Raw genomic sequence first — 22,688 nt, forward strand, 5'->3', positions numbered from 1 at the left:
TCTGCACAGTTGCTCTTGGGACCTTAAGCAGCTTGGAAATAACTCCTAGGGACTTTCCTGACTTGTTCAAGTTACTGATTTGTTTTCTCAGATCTGTGCTGAGTTCCTTTGACTTTCCCATTGTCGCGTTTGTAACCGCATCTAATGACTGCATCTCTAGAGCCCTATTTGAATTGGCTCAGAGATGTCAACAGGTGTCGTCAATCATAATCACTCACATGAAGTTAAGAGGCCATGCCATGAAGCTAATTTGATTTGATTGTAACTTTTCCCCATCACCAAAAGTCATAATGTATGTTGCTGTATGTATAGTGTTGACCCAGCAAATTTGGACACATTTTCAGTAGACCCATTATACATTCATAAAAGAACCAAACTTCTCGAATGTTTTTTTTTGTGACAAGCAAGTATGTGCTCCAATCACTATCACAAAAAAATAAGAGTTGTAGAAATTTCTGGAAACTCAGGTCCCCCATGCTTCACAATAGGTATGGTGTTCTTGGGATACAACTCATTATTCTTCTTCCTCCAAACACGACGAGTTGAGTTTATACCAAAATGGATACATGGATGATACAGCAGAGGATTGGGAAAATGTCATGTGGTCAGATTAAACCAAAATAGAACTTTTTGGTATAAACTCAACTCGTCGTGTTTGGAGGAAGAAGAATACTGAGTTGCATCCCAAGAACACCATACCTACTGTGAAGCCTGTGGGTGGAAACATCATGCTTTGGGGCTGTTTTTCGGCTAAGGGGACAGGACGATTGAACCGTGTTAAGGAAAGAATGAATGGGGCCATGTATCGTGAGATTTTGAGCCAAAACCTCCTTCCATCAGTGAGAGCTTTGAATGGTTGACCAAATACTTATTTTCCACCATAATTTACAAATAAATTATTTAAAAATTTCTACACTGTGAATTCCTGGATTTTTTTTCACAATATGTCTCTCACAGTTGAAGTGTATCTATGATGAAAATTACAGACCGCTGTCATCATTTTAAGTGGGAGAACTTGCACAATCGGTGACTGACTAAATACTTTTTTGCCCCACTGTATGTTATTCCATTGTTTACAAATTTGGTAAAAAAATAACCCCAAAAATTATATTTTGTTGTTTTCTTACTGTACCGAAAATGAACCGAACCGTGACCTCTAAACCGAGGTACGTACCGAACCAAAATGTTTGTGTACCGTTACACCCCTAGTTGTATGTAATATAGAGCGTCTATTACATTGGACAAGTGCGGATTAACAGTGTATTGGTAAAAAGTGGATGAACACAAACACAGCTCATACATCGTTACTTTGGCCCCCTGAAATCAAACATTTGCCACATAAGGCACTTTGCAGAGTCCCACTTCCTCACAGTCCAGCCTATTTGATGGTCCCTGCGGGGCTGTGCTAAATATCTTGCCGCCCCTACTTCCTATACCACAGTAGTCACATTAATGAGCAAGATTAATTACCTTCTACTTTCTGTGGGTCAGAGGATAGCGTTTGAGCAAGCATGTATACTTGGGTGCGTTGCCATGGTGATTTGGGGTAGAGCGAGCAGGTTCTCTGAGGTCAACTACTGCATGCTTCTACTTCTACTTGCCTCTATTTAGAAGACATTACTGATCAATTGCATCTCTTTGCCAGCTGATTTATCTGTTCCAGGCTTGCAGTGATTCCATGTTTGGGTTAGTTTTGGGGAAGTTCCGCTCAGGCAGGGTGGCATTTCCTGTAGCATGTGGAACAATAAATGGGAACGCTAAACACTGCCCCCACACACACACACACACACACACACACACACACACACACACACACACACACACACACACACACACACACACACACACACACACACACACGCTTAGTCCTATAAATGTGCAATAGATTATCACACCAGTAAAAGTAATCGCAAAGTGGTTTAATCATTGTTTGAACCCGATCATCAACCTAGTACATGAATATAAACCTTGAATATTGTTGATTTTTACTAATTTAAAAATGTTCAGTATATAAATGTTTTCTTTTTTTTGTCTTTTATTAAGGATCATTAAAATTTAACTTTTTGTTATTCATATTTTAAAAGAGAATTTGTTTTATGCAGCAAGGATTTATTAACAATTATATGAATTGTTTGTTTTTATGTATTTATTATTTTTGTCATATTTTGTGTTTCCTTTAGTTATTACATTTAAAGACAAACCCAAAGGAATGATCAGAAATAGTTAAAATAAATATAAGACCCTCCTTAAAACTTTTTAAAAGAAGTAATAATACATAGTACATATTTAATACAATATATACATAAATAATAAACAACTAATAAATACTATCAAATAAAAAATAAATACATCCATCCATCCATTTCCTACCGCATCTCCTGTTCGGGGTTGCAGGGGTGCTGGAGTCTACCTTAGCTGCAATCGGGCAGAAGGTGCAGTGCACCCTGGACAAGTCGTATGTTTATTTATTATATACATATTTCTTTATTAATTTTTTAACATAGTTTAATTTTTTTTTTTATTATTCAAAATTAACAACCGTGTTGAATGGAATTTAAATATGCTATATATACTGTAGTTTAGATAATCCTGCAATTAACATACTGACCATTATAGCGAATTAATTATTTTAATTTTTAATTACATAATAACTCAATCAAATATAGTTTATTTTCCAAATCCCTATATTTTCTGGTTTATCTCCAATAACCTGAAAAATACATCAGGAAACATAACTTGCCTTCATGCTTCTCTTTGTTGACATTTATCTGGCAGGAGAGTCATTGATTATTCCCCTCTGAAGACTTCATTTATCATCTCCTCAATAACGTCCATCAAAGCGGTCAATTTTCTTCCTCATAAAAACGTCTCCAAAGCTTTCGAACAGCAGAAACAACAGTGAAGGTGTTAAATAATTCTGTCTTGTCCTGTTTATTAGATGAAGTCTCTCATGATTTATTGATCACCCATCCATATATTTCCTGTTTATTTTTTAAAAGCGAGCCTTACAGAAGGACAAAGTTTTACAACACTTATTTAATTTTCAGCCACATCCCTAACGGTAACTTCAGATACTCAATATGCGAGACTGAAAGGAGCTGACTCCTGAGTTTTTATACATTAATCAATGGGGAGATGAGCTGGTGCAAGGGTGACATCATCATAATTGGGATGGACAATTATGTTGCATCAAGCATAAATATCTGTAATTGAAAAAGGCCTTCCAGCAAAATGTCTTCTAAATTTGAGGATTTAGGATTTAAAGTGGAACTGCACTTTATATGGAAATTTGCCTATCAATCACAATCACTATGAAAGACAAGAAGCCATACCGGGGCAGCCTAGCTCGGTTGGCAGAGTGGCCGTGCGAGCAACTTGAGGGTTCCAGGTTCAATTCCCGCTTCCGCCATCCTAGTCACTGCCTTGTGACTAGGATGGCAAGACACTTTACCCACCTGCTCGCAGGGCCACCCACACTGGTTTAAATGTAATTTAGATGTTGTGTTTTACTATGTAAAGCGCTTTGAGTCGCCAGAGAAAAGCGCTATATAAATATAATTCACTTCACTAGCGTATTTTCCGGACCAAATGGTGCAGTGGATTTTAAGGCGCACTGCCGATGAGCGAGTCTAGTGAAGTCTATTTTCATACAAAAGGCACACAGGAATATAAGGCGCATTAAAGGGGTCATCCATATATCCATTTTCTATTTTTTTTCTTAATTGAAACACTTATCTTGTGGTTTAAATAACATGTAATGGTGGTTATTATGGTAAAAATGTAGCATAGATTATGTTTTGCAGATCATCTTACAGCCACTTTCTGACAGTCGCTTCAGGATGCGCATTTTTGTGGGCGCTCTTATTTACGTAGCTTACCTTCGGCAGCATCGTTTCTCCGTTATCTATGTTGAAGCGGTGTAGCGTGCAAGGATGGGAGTGGAAGAAGTGTCAAAAGATGGAGCTAACTTTTTTAATGACAGTCAGACTTTACTTAAATCAATAACTGAGTAGCATCTCCTCATCCGTGGCTCACTAGTGCAATCAAAACGCCGGAAACGTGTCCTGTGAAAAACCATCTGATTGGGACTCTCTAATAACTAAGGTTCCTTGGGTGAATAATGTAACTCACTACACCGGTATGTTTTAGCGCTTTCATGGTGAGTTTACTGACAGATATAAGTAAGAACTTTACATTACTTTATATTAGAAATGGCAACAACGGAGGATGAATGTCCCAAACCAGGAAGATGGAAAAAATGCTAATGGCGACACTATTTTTAGCAGTGCGGTGATCACAAACAGCTGATGCTGCTATATTGACATGTGGAGCTGCTGCATCGCGAAAGTTAATTTTAAAATCATGCCTCTCACCTGGATAGTAGAATGATGTGGCCATAAATCAAGAAGTTGGTCATCTTCAACATTGAATTTATTTATGGAGATGACGAGAAAGACACGAAAAGGCACTCTTTTACTACGAAACCACGCTGTTGTAACACATGGCTTGGCATTGTCTTGCTGAAATAAGCAGAGGCGTCCATGATAACGTTGCTTGGATGACAACACGACGTGGCGCAGTGGAAGAGTGGTCGTGCGCAACCCGAGGGTCCCTGGTTCAAGCCCCACCTAGTACCAACCTCGTCACGTCCGTTTAGTCCTTGAGCAAGACACTTCACCCTTGCTCCTGATGGGTGCTGGTTAGCACCTTGCATGGCAGCTCCCTCCATCAGTGTGTGAATGTGTGTGTGAATGGGTAAATGTGGAAGTAGTGTCAAAGCACTTTGAGTACCTTGAAGGTAGAAAAGCACTATACAAGTACAACCCATTCATCATTTATTTGTTTGCTGCACTTTAAAAAAAAAAAAAAGAAACCTGCATGAGGAATATGATTGTTTTCATCCAAATGAGAAGATATAAACATCCCATCAGTCAGCATTCTAGTGGGAGCAGACAATGTGCAGTAAGTGTTTGTTTTATTATGTTCAGAGTTTGTAAACCATGTTTAGCTCTTAGCAATATAGGGAGCCAAAACAATGCTAGTAAGATTTGGTATCGAAAAAAAAAATTAACACTGGAGGAAAAGTTTAATTTACACCAAAACAAGTTTTGGCAACAAATAAATACAAGCATTGAAAAAAAATACATTATTTTTGGTAGATATTTTATTTGTATCAAGACATGTTTTCAGTGCCAATCTTCATTTTTGTACACTGTTATTATTTGTGTGTGTTTCACAGGTTTCTAATTTTAACTTTCTCTTTTTCACATTCGCTTTTCTCTTTTTTACGGTTTTAAATTATTAACACTGATTTGATATTGAAGGCAGTTGCCAGTGTGCGGGGCTTAAAAAAAGTTTACCCGGAAGCAGTTTTACAAGACTTGGGCTTGCAGGTAAAACACCGTAGAAGAAGACAGGAGGACCAAGGGGGTCTAAATTAAATTTGTCATAGCAGTGCTTCTCAATTTTTTTTCTGTTGCACGTAGGATCTTGGTTTGATTTGGTGCCGTGTGACAATGATATCATTCCTTAGTTTATCCTAAACCATTTCATCTATGATATTCCTCAGAATGATGTTATCTTGATTCACTGCAATATTTTCCTATGGGAAAATCTTAACCTTTTGACGCATTGTTTTTTAATTATATAGAGATTTATCACTATCTCTTTGAGCTCCTGGTATTCCCTTCTTATGTTGTTATTCTTAGTTTGCAGACTTTCTATATTTTTCTGCAAACTTCTCAGATCTTCTCTGTGTTCTAAAGTGGCTCTTTCCAAGTCTTTTCTCAGGTCATTTATTTGCTGTAACTTCAAGTCTTGCTTTCCTTCTTGTCCTGTATGCAGAGTCTCAATTTGATCTGGATGACCCCAAAGGTTTTGGAATAAAAACTTTTTTTTTTTTTTTATTCAAACCTTGTGCCATTCAGAGATTAACTGGAAGTGTCAGCCCATCAACCAAAATCGCCCTGTGTGGTCGGAAACACTTTGAAAGATCTTCAAACTCTCTCAATTTAATCTCAGTTTAGCTTCTGGTTGCTAAGCAACTGCTTCGCCAAGCTAACGGCTCTTCCAATTTGCCTTTTTTCAGCAAATCTGTTCTTCTCACCGAACCAAGAGCAGTTTAAAGATGCCAGCAATGTTAATTAAAGTCAAAGTACCACTGATAGTCACACACACACACACACACACTAGGTGTGGTGAAATTATCCTCTGCATTTGACCCATCACCCTTGATCAACATGTCCCTTGGTAAGTTTCACTGCAATAAGTCGCTTTTGGTAGTCATCCAGAAGCTTCTGGCAAGTTTCTGGTTGAATTTTTGACCACTGCACTTGACAAAATTGGTGCAGTTCTGCTAAATTTGGTAGTTTTTTTACAACGACTACTGCGCCCAAAACCCAACCTCCCGGCTGATGATTTTAGGTTGTCCTAAAGAATTTGGAGGTAATCCTCCTTTTTAATTGTCCCATTTACTCTCTGTAAAACACCAGTTCCATTGGCATCAAAACAGGCCCAGAGCATTAGACTACCACCACCATGATTGATGGTAGGAATGGTGTCCCTGAGATAAAAGACCTCACCTTTTCTCCTCCAAACATATTGCTGGGTATTGTGGCCAATCCAATTTGTGTTTCATCTGACCACAGAACTTTCCTCTAGAAAGTCTTATTTTTGTCCATGTTATGAGCAGCAAACTTTAGACAAGCCTTAAGGTGTCGCATCTGGAGCAAGGGCTCCCTTCTTGCATGGTAGCATCTCAGTCAGTGGCGATGCCAAACACGCTTGACTGTGGACACTGACACCGGTGTTCCAGCAGCTTCCAATTCATTGCAGACCTGCTTTTTGGTGGTTCTCGGTTGACTCTTGATCATCCTGACCAATTTCCTCTCAGCAGCAGGTGATAGCTCGCGTCTTCTTCCTGATTGTGGCAGTGACAAAACTGTGCCATGCACTTTATACTTACGAACAATTGTCTGCACAGTTGCTCTTGGGACCTTAAGCTGCTTTGAAATAGCTCCAAGTGACTTTGCTGACTTGTTCAAGTCAATGATTCGTTTTTTCAGATCTGTGCTGAGTTCTTTTGACTTTCCCATTGTCGCGTTTGTAACCGAGTCTAATGACTGCATCACATGAGCCCTATTTAAATGGGCTCAGAGAAGTCAACGTGTGTCGTCAATTATAATCACTCACATGAAGTTAAGAGGCCATGCCATGAAACTAATTTGATTTGATTGTAACTTTACTACATCTCCAAAATTGATCATGTATGTATACTTGTGACCTCCTAATAAATTCATAAAAGAACCAAATTTCATGAATGTTTTTTGTGACCAACAAGTATGTGCTCCAATCCCTCTTTCACAAAAAAATCAAGAGTTGTAGAAATTATTGGAAACTCAAGACAGCTATGACATTGTTATTTCCAAGTGTATGTAAACTTTTGACTACGACTGTATGTGTGCTTGTCTCACATTAAGATTTTTTTAGGATTGTCATTTTTTTTTTTTTTTTTAAAGTGCAGTTTTCCTATAAATTTGCTGAGGTACCTTTTCATTTGCTGTCCTGCCTTGTCCTGACTCATATTTTTATTTTGACATCAGTCATGACAATTTGTGGTCATTTATCTTTTTTTCTTTCTTCTGAGTTGAGCAAGGAGGGCAAGGCAGTAGTATATCATGCACTGTCTTGACACTGACAAAGTATCGTTATGTGACGTAAAATCCAGTAAATACGATTTTTATGGACTCTTTCCATAATTTGATCATGTGACGCAGATTTGTGGACCTGTTTTGTCCTGCAATGATTCAAGTAGTATATCATGCAGTTTCCTGAATAAAGAAGCTGATTTCTGTGGCCATTTTATAAACTGATTAGTGATGCCATCAGAGTGCCTCTATTTTCCCAAGGAATTGTGCACATTTTGAATCAAATGTCTACTTTTCTCTTGTCTTCCAAAGTTTATTAAAATAGTTTTTCTTCTGAGTTGAGCAAGGAGAATATAGCAGCAAGCAGCATATCATGCATTGTTTTGACAGTGAAAAAGTGTGGTAACGTGTGAGTGTTAAGTGAATCCGTTCAGCATGACTTTTATTTGCTCTGTCCATCATTTAATAGCGTGATGCAGATTTGTGGACATTTTTTTTTCTTTTTTTTTCTGCAATGCTTCAAACAGCATATCATGCAGTGTCTTGAATAAAAAAGATTATTTCTATGGCAATTCATCGGACAACGAAGTAGTGAAGTCATTATAAGACCTTTATTTGTACACTGAATTTTGGGTCAATTGTTCAGTGAAGCATAGCAGCAAGCACTATATCACATAGTGCCTTTCTCTTATTTCCACAACATTGAATGTCTTCTTATCTCCCGAGTTCAGCAACAGATATTAAAATATTGATTAAGAGGTTTCCTATTAGCTTTATCTGCATTTTGTTTTTTTTTTCTTAAAGCTGACAAAATATTCTTTGTTTTGTTGTCCAGGTGGAGCCAGCATGTGGGCCATCACCCCAGAGGAGCGAGGCAAACACGACAAACAGTTTGACACCCTCGCCCCCGTCTCAGGCTATGTCTCTGGTAATTCAATTAATGGAGTTCTTGTCATGTCCTTAAGCAATACACTTGGCCGCTTTCCGGATTAGTCCATGACCCCTTGATGTCTGTCTACAGGCGAGCAAGCCAGGGGATTCTTCCTGCAGTCGGGCCTGCCGCCGCCTGTCCTGGCTGAAATCTGGTGAGTTGATGTCATAGCTTTTGTGACGCATATAAGCAAGCAGCATATCATGCACTGTCTTGACCATGACATGAAATAATTGTAATGTGTGACCTAAATATAATTTGTAATACCGGCTCTGTCGTCTTCCTCCGTAAGATGTAAGTGAAGCATAGAAGCATGCAACGTATCATGCGCTGTCTTGTTTGTGACATCAAAGAGTTGTAATGTGCGACCAAATATTGAATATGATATTGGCTTTATGTCTTATTCCTGAGTTTGGTGAAGCTCAGCATCACACGACATCATGTATTGTCTTGACTTATATTTTTACGACATTTCATGACATAAGATTTGCTGTAAGATATTGTTCAACAAGGAAGCAAGCAGCGCTGTTTTAACACTTACAGCATGATTCTTGTATGTACTCGTTTCATAGTTTGATCATGCAACATACAATAGTGGCATTATTTCTCCACATATTTGTGCACATTTCAGCTTTAATGTCATGTTCCTTAGTAGCATAGCAGCAAGCAACATATCATGTAGTGTCCATCCATCCATCCATTTCTACCGCTTATTCCCTTTTGGGGTCGCGGGGGGCGCTGGCACCTATCTCAGCTACAATCGGGCGGATGGCGGTGTAAACCCTGGACAAGTCGCCACCTCATCGCAGGGCCAACACAGATAGACAGACAACATTCACACTCACATTCACACACTAGGGCCAATTTTAGTGTTGCCAATCAACCTATCCCCAGGTGCATGTCTTTGGAAGTGGGAGGAAGCCGGAGTACCCAGAGGGAACCCACGGATTCACGGGTAGAACATGCAAACTACACACAGAAAGATCCTGAGCCTGGGATTGAACCCAGGACTGCAGGACCTTCATATTGTGTAGAATCTTGACGCTATATTTCTGTGACATAGAAATCATGAACTGTCTAATGCAGGGGTGTCAAACGTACGGCCCGATGGCCGGATCAGGCCCGCGAACAGGTTTTATCCGGCCCGCGGGATGAGTTTGCTAAGTATAAAAATGTACCTGAAATTTTTCAATGGAAGAAGCAGCTGTTCAAAATGTGTCCACTGGATGTCGCAATAGCAATTCTTTGTATCTTTGTAGATGATGCTACATATGAACAAAAAAACCCACATGATGTTAGTACATCAGTCGAGGAAAATGATTAAACTACATAAATAATATACTGTAATTTGATTTTGATATAATTTTGTAATCTTGATGGATTGAAAATGAACACCAATGAGTTGACTGATGAACATCATCACATAATTTATTCTGAAAATATAAATAACGACAAAGTATATGTTCTATTAACTGCAACAAGTAATCGTATTAAAAAAAAACCTGACAAAATTATGATTTGTACAATTTCAGAATGTGCTTGTTCTATTTTTAAACAAAGAAAACAATTTGAAGTCGCTTTTATTTTTAAGTTATCGTGGCGGGATTTCACCAGTCCGGCCCACTTGGGAGTAGATTTTGCTCCATGTGGCCCCCGATCTTAAATGAGTTTGAAACCCTTACTCTAATATCTTCTTTTGACACTCTGAGTTGGATGTAGCAGCATATCATGCACTGTCTTCACAAAGATATAAAAGTGTCCATCCAGTGTGACTTTTATATGCTCCACCTGTAGTAGATCAGTGTTTCTACATGTCCACTACATGTCCACAGATTAGTACAAATGGTAATGTCTTCCCCCTGAATCCAGTGACAATTTGATCAAATAAAAATGATGGTGCAATGTCACTTATTCTTAATATGATCCCCCACCTACTCCCCAACCCCATAGGAACCTGGCCGACATGGACAGCGATGGCAAGATGGACAGACAGGAGTTCTCAATCGCCATGAAGCTCATCAAGCTCAAACTGCAGGGGTGGAACTTACCCTCAACCCTGCCTGCTGTCATGAAGCAGCCTACTTTTACGAATTCAGTCCCCCCCGTTCCTTCGTCCGCCCGCTTTGGTAAGCGTCAAGCAAAACTAACTGAGTCCCCCCATCTTTAAACCTCCATGTCCTCCTTGCAGGAATGGGCTCTTTGCTAAACCTGTCAGTCGGCATGTCGTCCATGTCTGCCATGCCCATGCTAACACCCATCCCGGCTAACACCCTCATGCGACCCCTGGCTCCCACGCCAATGACCGCAATGCCTCTCATCACCTCGCTGAGAAATGGCGGATTTTACAACGTCAACCTCCTCAGTCCACCTTGCGTTCCTAACGCTGCAGGTTGGTTCTGATGGGGCGCCGCACTGGACCGAGTGGAGGGATTACCCTCCACTTTTTTTCTGCAGTAGACCCAAATTAGTTCTTTCCCTCAGCCAAAAACATTGTATACACCACTGATTTTACAAATGGGATAAAATAAAACCAATAAAATACATCTTTAAATTACCTAAATGTCTAAATTGTTTTAAATTGAAAGTAAATACATACACGTGTGAAATAATTTTATGCGATTAAAAAAAAAATAAATAAATAAAAAAAATATATATATATCTATCCATCCATTTTCTACCGCTTATTCCCTTTTGGGGTCGCGGGGGGCGCTGGCGCCTATCTCAGCTACAATCGGGCGGAAGGCGGGGTACACCCTGGACAAGTCGCCACCTCATCGCAGGGCCAACACAGATAGACAGACAACTATATATATATATATATATATATATATATATATACTTTATATATATATATGTATATATATATATATATATTACTATTTGATCATTTTACAATATAATTTTTCTAACGATTATTTAATTATGTCAAAATTTAGATATCTATATCATGATTTAAGTAATTATTTCATGTTTTAGTTGGTTATTTCATCTTTGTGTGGCAGCATTTATCTTTCAAACTCACCCCATCAAAATCACTGGGCGAGGCTAACAGGAATATAGTGCAATTATTGCTTTGGTCTGAACTGGAAGAATTTTTAAACATGGCAGCTCAGGAAGATATACTTTTTCAGGAGTTGGTGGTATATATCTTAGACCTTGCTGCCGATTAACCAAAAAAGTGTGAAGATGCGGCCACTGACTGAGAGGGCCAACAACAAATAATTAAATCATTTAATCTTGAAATGATTAAAAATTTTATGAAAATACGAAATAAATAATGAAATTGTGAAATAATTCACTAAATTGTGAAACAAATAATGAAATTCTGAAATCATTAATTTAATGATAAATATTTTAATGAATAATGTAATTCATAAATACATATCAAATTTATTTTAAATTGATTGACAGATATAATAACACATTTATGTATTTAATTCCAATTGTAATTAATTAATGACATATTTCATTCTGTCCCATTTGACGTTTCATATTCATACATATATACAACAGTGCAAACATAATCCTTGGACATTTGTCAACGGTGGCCCTTTTTTTTTTTTACCAATTGTCCCTTGAAGGCGCATACAAAAGTTTGCAGCAATTTGGCCAAACCCCCTCAAGTGACAGTTTGTTTTGTAGAGTGCATTAAGATGTGTGTGAGAAATTTCAAGTCACTTTGACTGGGGGATGGGACATTTTTGATTTAAGAAAAGCACCACCCTGTGGTGTATTAGTCATCTATCCATCCATTTTTCTACCGCTTATTCCCTTTTGGGGTTGCGGGAGGCGCTGGCGCCTATTTCAGCTACAATCGGGCGGAAGGCGAGGTACACCCTGGACAAGTCGCCATCTCATTGCAGGGCCAACACAGATAGACAGACAACATTCACACACTAGGGCCAATTTAGTGTTGCCAATCAACCTATCCCCAGGTGCATGTCTTTGGAAGTGGGAGAAAGCCGGAGTACCCGGAGGGAACCCACGCATTCACGGGGATAACATGCAAACTCCACACAGAAAGATCCCGAGCCTGGAGTTGAACCCAGGACTGCAGGACCTTCGTATTGTGAGGCAGACGCACTAACCCCTCTACCACCGTGAAGCCGTGTATTAGTCAGAAAACCAGAAAACTAATAAAATAATATCACTGGCAACACAGGGTGCCTGTTTTGCCACATTTTTTGTGTGCTTTAGTTTAGGAGTAGAAGATAAACACACAGAGTTGTGACTGTACTCGTCAACACACTGTCGACTTGCATTTATTGCAATGACTCAATTTTATCTATCAGATGCCATTGCTATCAAGTACAGCTGCTGGCATCTGTATGAACTTTATTCACTTTAGCATATTTTGGCTGCGTCTCGCATCCTAATCTGTCCTTTGGCCGCAGCCCGGTTCATCTTTCTGGCAAGTCTTCGAGTGCAATATCCGAGCTCTGAAACGACCGGTTTATAATGAGGCAAGTGTCAACTCACACGCCGCTAACCTTGCATCTGGAGAGCTTTATGCTGAGGCTGTATCAAGCGCGAGGAGATAAGATTAGGCATGCACGCGTTCAAAGCTGACCGTCTGATTACATAAGAAAGCCGCGTGTTGTTATTGAGATTGGCACGTGTACGAAGACATGCTTTGAAGCTATTTAAAGGGTTTTAAAGTAAACTAAAATGGCACCAAATTGTTGTTTTGAACATTCATGCATTTGTTTTGTGGAGAATTGTCGACAAATATTAATAAAAGTTAGATTCAATAAACAAATACATTTAATATTCTTGGTACAATCCTGCTAACAAACTAAAACAAACAGTAAGGTATTAAAATCTACGTAATGTGTTTTGCAGGCCTTCCTCTCTCTAGTTTCTCTTCTCCGGTGACGTTTTCACCACCCAACAGCATGTCCAAAACCAACTCTCTTCTAGACCTTGGATCCAGCAGGTGAGACCAGAAATAAAAGCACCATTTAGATAAATAAACCAAATGTATGCGCGGTATTCCCAAAGAAAATAACTGTATAAAGGCACGATAAAATTTACTGTAAAATGCATTTTTTGAATTGATCACATTGATCTTAATGCATATTTCATAAATACAATTTCAAAGATGATTTAAAGTAACTTGAAAAATTGCATATTTTCCTTGTCACTGTATCCTAAAATTAGACTTTACTATAAAATATAGTAATTTCAATCCTTTAGAAATTGTTGTCCTTTGGAAAAAAAAAAAGTAAGTTAGACACTTTAGTCATCCCTGGGTTTTCACTCAGTCCTGTTACCCGAAAACACCCCTTTTGAAAAATGTGGAATGTTGTACAAGTAACATGGTCCACAGGAAGTTGCTTTATTTAGATCCTCTGCAGAACACGGGAAGAACAAAATTAAATTCAACCATTTACTTTTGGTCTGCAGTAAACCTTTGTTTATTGCTGTTAATTTGTTCTAGGCCTGACCCTGGTATACAATACATACAATACAATACATTGAATATTGTCTTAGCTAGAGCATGAAAAAGTAAGTTACTGCTTTGTCACTCTTTGGCAATCATACTTGCGAGCATCATTATTGTACAGTACTCCTCCAAATAACATATTTTTTCGGACTATAAGTCGCTCCGGAGCATAAATTGCACCTGCCGAAAATGCATATCAATGAAGAAAAAAAAACATATATAAGTCGCACAAGAGTATAAGTCGCATTTTTGGGGGAAATCTATCTGATAAAATCCAATACAAAGAATAGACATTTGAAAGGCAATTTAAAATAAATAAGGAATAGTGAACAACAGGCTGAATAAATTTACGTTATATGACGCATAAATAACGAACTGAGAACGTGCCTGGTATGTGAAGTGAAGTGAATTATATTTATATAGCGCTTTTTTCTAGTGACTCAAAGCGCTTTTACATAGTGAAACCCAATATCTAAGTTACATTTAAACCAGTGTGGGTGGCACTGGGAGCAGCTGGGTAAAGTGTCTTGCCCAAGGACACAATGGCATTGACTAGGATGGCGGAAGCGGGAATCGAACCTGCAACCCTTTAAGTTGCTGGCACGGCCACTCTACCAACCGAGCTATTTTAACGTAACATATTATGGTAAGAGTCATTCAAATAACTATAAAGTTAAAGTACCAATGATTGTCACACACACACTAGGTGTGGTGAAATTTTTCCTCTGCATTTGACCCATCCCCTTGTTCACCCCCTGGGAAGTGAGGGGAGCAGTGGGCATCAGATTTACAGTTGAAAAAAATACAGAAATGTACTTGTATTTTGAGAGTTAAAACAAGCAAACTGCGTTAATTTGGTAGAATGAACCGTGCTTCTTATACAACGGTAAATACTGTGGACCTTTTTTTCTACTGTGAGGTAAACGTGTCTTTAAAAAAACACTGCAGCAAGGAGTTGAGAATTAAAGTCAGAGAACAGGAGGAGCCTTCTTTTTTTTTCTTTTTCTTTTTTATAAACAATTCACATGTTCCAACAGGAAGGTTAAACAGAGCAGAACGGGAATTTACATTATAATCCTCTCGTAGACTACTTTACAGTTCTGTACAATACTGTGGCTGCAATCCGCATTGCCTGTAATCATTCATAATTTGTTTACCCGACAGTGAAGTGGAAATGTACAAAAGTAGGACTATGTGACAAAGGGGAAAGCATTTTTTTGTTTGACAATAGTATCTAATGTCCTCGATCCTCCTTGGTGGGTTATTTTGTGTCATTGGAGAACAGGTTGGAGCTTGTATCTGATTTCACTGCTTTGTGTGATACATTTCTATACTGTACATAATAAAATTACCTCATGTCAGGCTGGCCAACCAAAGCATGTCAGCGGCAGGTGCAAGGCAGATGTATCATTTATACAGTTTTTATATCACAAAGTACTGTCTATGATTGTTTCTAGACTTTTAATAAATGGTTTCAGCCCCATTTTAATAGACAATAAAATAAAAGTCTTGAGGCACCAGGGAGGAGCCATTTTATACCTTGACTTTTGTGGTCCTACTATTGGAACTTCTCAAATTATCCTTTCGATCCTTGTCCTATTTCATTGTAGTTTCTTCTGAAGCATTGTTTTAGTAACTTAACCACAAAACGTGCACGCACATGGGCGTGTGCAGTACGGTGGTTGACAGTAGCAAATGTGGCAGCATGTTCAAATGCTCCAAACACAAAAAATATCTGCACTAATAACACAAAAGCACAGTAAAACTAATGCAATGGAAAAATGCATTAAATTAAAAACGCTGCAATCAAATAAATGCCGCAGAATAAAAAAAAAAAAAAGTGCCAAATGAAAATGATGCAAATGCCAAAGACTCATACAAAACCATTTGCTTGAGACTAAATACTAGAACTTAGCTGGGCTACCAGGTGTGTAGGACCAAAAACTTGCTGAGTTAATGTGTTTGCAGTATTTTCCTTTGCATTTTTTTTTTATGGTGTATGTGTCTTTTTAGTTTTGGATAATCTCTGTTGCAACTTTGCCCTTCTCAGCCACCGTACATAGGGTAGAGTGGCTTTTTCTTCCGGCTTCAACTTAATAATAGTTGACAAATAATTAAATTATTCATTATTGGCATTGTAAAACAGTTAAGCTTATCCTTACAAATGGGTTATCGTATTAGCAAAAATACAAACAAATAGTCCATCCAGCCATCCATTTTCTATTGCTTGCTCGTTTCTGGGTTGCGGGGGGTGCTGGAGCTTATCTCAGGTGTATTCAGGCGGAAGGCGGGGTACACCCTGAACAAGTCGCCACCTCATCGCAGGGCCAACACAGACAGACAACATTCACACTCACATTCACACATTAGGGCCAATTTAGTGTTGCCAATCAACCTATCCCCAGGTGCATGTTTTTGGCGGTGGGAGGAAGCCGTAGTACCCGAAGGGAACCCACGCAGTCACAGGGAGATCATGTAAACTCCACACAGAAAGATCCCGAGTTTGGGATTGAAGTCAGGACTACTCAGGACCTTCATGTTGTGAGGCGCATGCACTAACCCCTGTCAAACCGTGCTGCCCCAAACAAATAGTAATTAATTAATTCAAGTGGCTTTACTGCTGGACTCTAAGAAGAGGTTCTGCATCCTCCGAAGCTCAACCCCCAGGTTCTGTAACAGCTTCTTCCCTCTGGCCGTAAGACTCTTCAACGCATCATAACTATCCCCTCAGTTCCCCCAAAATGGATTAACTCGCTGGAATAAAAAGACAATATAACATACATTCATAAACTTGGATGCATATGCAAAAGTGCAATATATTTATCTGTACAGTAATCTATTCATTTATATCTGCACCGTATTGCTTTTTTTTTATCCTGCACTACCATGAGCTAATGCAACGAAATTTCGTTCTTATTTGTAAGGTAAAGTTCAAATTTGAATGACAATAAAAAGGAAGTCTAAGTCTAAAATAAAAAGGAAGTCTAACAAGTAGTATTATTATTATACTACTGTAATTTGAATAGTACTATAAGTATTGTTATTATTATTATTATTATGTTAGTCCAAACCAGGCAGTCTAAACCTTTTCCACAACAGGGTCACATACGAAAAAATAAATATATTTTGTGGGCCGTTCTCTCAGATTATTTTATATTATTATTATTATAAATAAAGACAGATTTATTTTATTAGTTTTACTTTATAATGTATGCTATTAGTGATAATACAATTTGATAATAATTATTCATTTTATTAAAGTTATGATTACATTTGGATAATAACAATAATTAGAAATATTATGAGGTGGCCCGTGAAATCTTTTTTATTTGTACTATTTTAATAATTATTATTATTTTTGTTGTTATTATCATGACTGCACAACATGCCATTTTTAATGCAAATGCTCGATGGGTAAAATTTGTAAAAAACGATGAATAATTTCTCTGTGTTTGTTCTTAGTTCCAACTCTTCCTCCACCACCTCGCTAGCCAGCAACTCTCCCAAGACATCTTCGAGCGACTGGGCCGTGCCGCAAGCTTCCAGACTTAAGTACAGGCAGCAGTTCAACACACTGGATAAGCTCATGAGTGGCTACTTGTCAGGTATGCACTATAAAAAACAAATTACCGCCTGAATGCTTAACTGGAAAAGTTGTGCAGCCAAAAAAAAAAAAGTCGCTGCAGGAAATGTTTTTTATACAGGGCCTCAAGTGAGAAACGCTTTGATTGCATCCAATCTGACGCAGACTCAGCTGGCTACAATTTGGTGAGAAAAATATTATTTATGATGAAGATGAGAACCGTGTAGGTACTTGCGTGAATCTATATACTTAGCTGTGTGCATAATTTCAGGAACCTCGCGGATGTGGACAAGGACGGCCAGCTGCGAGCCGACGAGTTCATCCTGGCCATGCACCTTGTGGACATGGCTAAAACTGGCCGACCGCTGCCGCTCACGTTGCCCCAAGACCTGGTGCCGTCTCCTCTTAGGTACCACACATCGACTGTACTCCTCTGATATTAAACTGTACACAAAGACATGCGTGAATTCTGATTGCAGAGGAGGAATCAAGCCCAGTGAGCTTGTTAATGGTACCGGACATTACAGTAGTCCCTCTTTAGTCGACTCGCTGGAGGTAGAACCCGTGCAGAAGAGCAAAAGCAGTGGTATGTTGCCTTCAATCGTCTTTAGAATTGTATTCGTCTGATGTACCTTAGATTTCTCACTAACATGTTGGAGTAATGAAATCAAATTTATATGCATTCAGGACACTCTACAACCTTACGTTTTTTTCAGATTCTGAATGATTTGTCACCTTAGGAAGTCATTTTGATACAAAACTTTTAAATACCGTATGAGTAATAATGATTCCCGAGTCCTTAGTGCTCCCCTCGCCTCCCAGGGGGTGGAACAAGGGGATGGGTCAAATGCAGAGGGTAATTTCACCACACCTAGTGTGCGTGTGTGATCAGTAGTACTTTAACTTTAATAAAAGTGACTTTTTGTTGAAGTAAATTGCGATGCAAGTGCAAAAAAGTTGTTGCTAATGATAAGTATTTTCCTTGTTAGCCTATTAGGATAAATAATATATAAATAACACTAAGAAAAAATTTGAACTGTGGCCGATTTTCTTTAATATTGGAGATTTTGGAACACTTTCTTTGAAATGTTTGGGCAAATTCCAAGTTAAACGACCATCTGCATGAACAATCCCCATTTTAGGGTAGTGAATCGCGTCTCTTCCAGTGCTGGCATCACTCATGCTATCCCAGACTATGATGCTACTGCTACCTTACTGTGTCACATTAGTTTTGCAGCTTACTTACGTTCGCAGCTAATTAGACAATAATGTGTTGATGGTTAATCTATGCTGCTATACAAGCTCTACACAGACTACTCCAAAGTATATCCGGGTTTACTTTCTGTATTATTTGTCCCTTGAGAAGACTCGTTGAAAGGTTTTTTTCTGAATTCCTTCAGTATCCTTTGAGGACAAGCTGAAGGAGAACTTTGCCCGAGGTAGTGCCGAGCTAGAGAAGCGGCGTCACGCCCTGGAGGAAACGCAGAGGAAGGAGCGCGAGAGGAGGGCCAGGGAGGAGCGGGAGACTCAGGAACGCAGGGAGAGGGAGGCCCGGGAGCATGAGAATCGCAGGCGGCTGGAGGAGGAGCGGCGCCTGGATAGGCAGCGGGAGATGGAGAGGCAACGGGAGGAGGAGAGGCTGAGGGAGCTGGAGAGAAAGGAGGTAAGAAAAAAGTAGATGGTTGTAGGCCAGGGGTCGGCAACCCGCGGCTCCGGAGCCGCATGCGGCTCTTTGTTCACTCTGATATGGCTCAGCTGCATACTTGCCGACACCCCTGATTTTTCCGGGAAACTTCCAGATTTCAGTGCCTCTCCCAGGATAAGCTTTCTCCGATTTTCACCCCGACAACAATATAGCCGTGATACCAACGCCTTTAACGTCCTCTTAAACATGTCGTCGCGCCCGCTTTTACATCGTTCTATCTGCGTGCCGACCTCTCAACCATGTCATCGAGCCCGCTTTTACCCAGTGCTACTTGTGTGCACGTCAGTGACTGCTAGGCATACTTGTTCAACAGCCATACAGGTCACACTGAGGATGGCCGTATAAAATACTTTAACACTCTTACTAATATGCGCCACACTGTGAACCCACACCAAACAAGAATTACAAACACATTTCGGGAGAACATCCTAACCGTAACACAACATAAACACAACAGAACAAATACCCAGAATCCTAACCCCAACCCTAACCCTAACCCTGACTGGGCTGGCAAGCTGATTGCACAGTTTATAGAGGGCGCTATTAGTAGTGCCACGATAGCACATCCTTATTATTGTCTGGGAGAGAATAAGCTGATATTCGAGAGAATAGTCACTCTGAAATTCGGTAGTCTCCCGGAAGGATTGGGAGGGGTGTCAAGTGTGATGCTGTCAAGGTGCATTCATACAAAACTCGCGGGCCGCACTAACATAAAATGTTCATATTAATTTGCGGGCCGCGTGTCTGAGACCCCTGGTTTACACATAGCACAAAGCAAAAAAAATAAAAACTCTGTATGCAGTGTTATTTCATTATAAATTTCAAAAGAGTTTTGTGGCTCCCATTGTTTTCTTTTTTTTTTTAAACGGGTCAAAATGGCTCTTTGAGTAGTAAAGGTTGCCGACCCCTGTTGTAGGCAAACATAATGTATCCCAACTGTAGTTTATGATGATGTATTTATGCAGTATCGTACAATTTTATTACAGTATGTATTCTCAAGAGAAAATACTACAGAAAACTAAAAAAATACAATTTCGGAAGAAATATTGTGTGAATACTGAAAAGCCGGAGCCAGGCTGAAACGTTAACAGTTAGCATAGTAGCCTGGTATTTTCAGGTGAAAAAATATATAAATCTTGGGTTTATACCTGTAAAATGAGCAAAAAAAACTTTCATACCGAAATGCTAACATTAGTATGCTAAAAGTTAACATGAATGAAATAACTAAATATTTGACTCTGAGGTGTACACTTGCAAAATTGGCATCAAGTAACAAAATATATTACTCTAAGGTGTTTACCGTTCAAATAATTTGCTGAAAAGCTAGAAGGCTAACAGTTAGCATGCGTAAAATAACAGAATGTTTGACTCTGAATCATACACTGCCAGAATATTTTTGATGGTGGATTGGTTGAAACCGATTGAAAAAAGTGGAATAGGTAACATAAAAAAGGGTGGTAGTAGTAAAATGGAAAGGGGGGAATTCTGGAAAAAAAACTGGAATTTTGGGAGACTTGGAATGTTGTTAGTTTCATTAATTAATTCATTCATTCATGTATTTATTTGACAGGAACAGTACAATCACACATTGATACACATAGGTAACCGATGTCAAAGTACATAAGACTTCTAGTCACAGGCTAATTTGCAACCTTTGTCCCTGGTTAGGCTTTAAAACAAGTTAAGAGAAAAGGGTAAAACACATACAAAAGGATTAAGACAAGTACAAAAATAAAAACACATTGAAAATAATTAGCCCCATGTGTCCATACTACATCCAGTTCTAGTCCTCACACTTCTGATTTTCCTTAAGCCACCACTTTTTCAGTTTTGTGGAGAAAAGTTTAATGTCGGACTGTGACTTTAACTCCAGTGAAAAAGAGTTCCACAGATGTGAGGCCTTCACTGAGAAGGCAGACTGACCCGGAGTCGTCCGGCACCTTTTCACTCTACACCTCCCACCTACTGCAGCTCGAGTCTGCACATCTTCACTGCTGTATCTTTGTATTTCTTGATACATCACATCAGGGGCTGATACATTAAGACACTTAAAAATTGCTTTTAAAAATGAGGAATGTATAAAATTATCAGAACTCCTCATGTTATATTTTTGGGTAATATGGCCCGCGACCCCGAACGAGACAAGCGGTAGAAATTTAATGGATGGATGGCAGTGATGATGCTTCATTGTTTGTTGGTTAAATATCTTTAGTGATTGTTTATATAATGACAACAGGGGCTTCACTACACATCTTGTGGCCTGTCCACAGACCATGGCACAATCAGAAATATGGGATAAAATCATTGCTTGCATGTAAACTTGTGCAGCTTGAAGAGATAAACAAGGTCTAATAAGCCTGAAACTGCTTATATTTATTTTTATGGTCTTAGTCATTTTTATAATATGGCCATCAAATTTAAGCTTAGGGTCCAAAATAACACCCAAATATTTAAATTTGAATGGCCAGGATGAGTGAAATGTGTACATAGTGGAAAAATGTAGGAGGAGAAGGAAGCTGAAAAAAAGGTGGAATAATAATTTGAATACTACACGTGTGAATGTGGAATAGTGTGTTGATAGAACATCTATTCTGCTTTACGAGCTGTACATTGACTACCTGAAAGAATATCAAAGTTACCGTATTTTCGGACTATAAGTCGCAATTTTTTTCATAGTTTGGCGGGGTGTGCGACTTATACTCAGAAGATACTTATGTGTGAAATTATTAACAGATTACCGTAAAATATCAAATAATATTATTTAGGTCATTCACAAAAGAGACTAGACATATAAGATTTCATCGGATTTAGCAATTAGGAGTGACAGATTGTCTGGTAAACGTATAGCATGTTCTATATGTTATAGTTATTTGAATGACTCTTACCACAATATGTTACGTTAACATACTAGGCACGTACGTTCTCCGTTGGTTATTTATGCGTCATTTAACGTACACTTATTCAGCCTGTTGTCCACTATTCTTTATTTATTTTAAATTGCCTTTCAAATGTCTATTCTTTGTGTTGGGTTTTATCAAATAAATTTCCCCCAAAAATGCGATTTATACTCCAGTGCGACTTATATATGTTTTTTCCCTTCTTTATTATGCATTTTCGGCAGGTGCGACTTATACTCCGGAGCGACTTATACTCCGAAAAATACGGTAACTGTCCAGACTGTTGTCTCTTTCTCCCTGCAGGCAGCCAAACAGGAGCTGGAGCGTCAGCGTCGTGAGCAATGGGCGCGCAGCAGGAAGGAAGAACTGATCAGGAGGCGAGGAGGGGAACAAGATGAGATCTCGCAGCTCCGAGCCAAGAAGAAGAGTCTGGAGTTGGAGCTGGAGGCTGTGGTGAGACTTTATCATCTGGCGGTGCTA

At 39.0% G+C, this 22,688-nt stretch overlaps 1 protein-coding gene across 6 annotated transcripts in view; it reads left to right on the plus strand.

Annotated features, from left to right (window-relative positions):
• Positions 1–22,688, plus strand: part of LOC133553009 (intersectin-2-like) — a 99,596-nt gene that overhangs the window by 25,460 nt on the left and 51,448 nt on the right. For 5 of the 6 annotated variants that reach the window (XM_061900728.1, XM_061900724.1, XM_061900726.1 and 2 more), the window contains 11 exons: positions 8,482–8,574; positions 8,668–8,731; positions 10,528–10,703; positions 10,766–10,966; positions 13,420–13,513; positions 17,486–17,628; positions 17,728–17,791; positions 17,878–18,015; positions 18,086–18,192; positions 19,007–19,269; positions 22,512–22,661. In XM_061900728.1, coding sequence (XP_061756712.1) covers positions 8,482–8,574; positions 8,668–8,731; positions 10,528–10,703; positions 10,766–10,966; positions 13,420–13,513; positions 17,486–17,628; positions 17,728–17,791; positions 17,878–18,015; positions 18,086–18,192; positions 19,007–19,269; positions 22,512–22,661 — 1,493 coding nt within the window. The remainder of the gene's footprint in view (positions 1–8,481; positions 8,575–8,667; positions 8,732–10,527; positions 10,704–10,765; positions 10,967–13,419; positions 13,514–17,485; positions 17,629–17,727; positions 17,792–17,877; positions 18,016–18,085; positions 18,193–19,006; positions 19,270–22,511; positions 22,662–22,688) is intronic. The other variant, XM_061900729.1, reaches the window with a different exon arrangement.

The sequence above is a fragment of the Nerophis ophidion genome, linkage group LG05, assembly GCF_033978795.1.
Source record: "Nerophis ophidion isolate RoL-2023_Sa linkage group LG05, RoL_Noph_v1.0, whole genome shotgun sequence".
Taxonomy (NCBI): domain Eukaryota; kingdom Metazoa; phylum Chordata; class Actinopteri; order Syngnathiformes; family Syngnathidae; genus Nerophis; species Nerophis ophidion.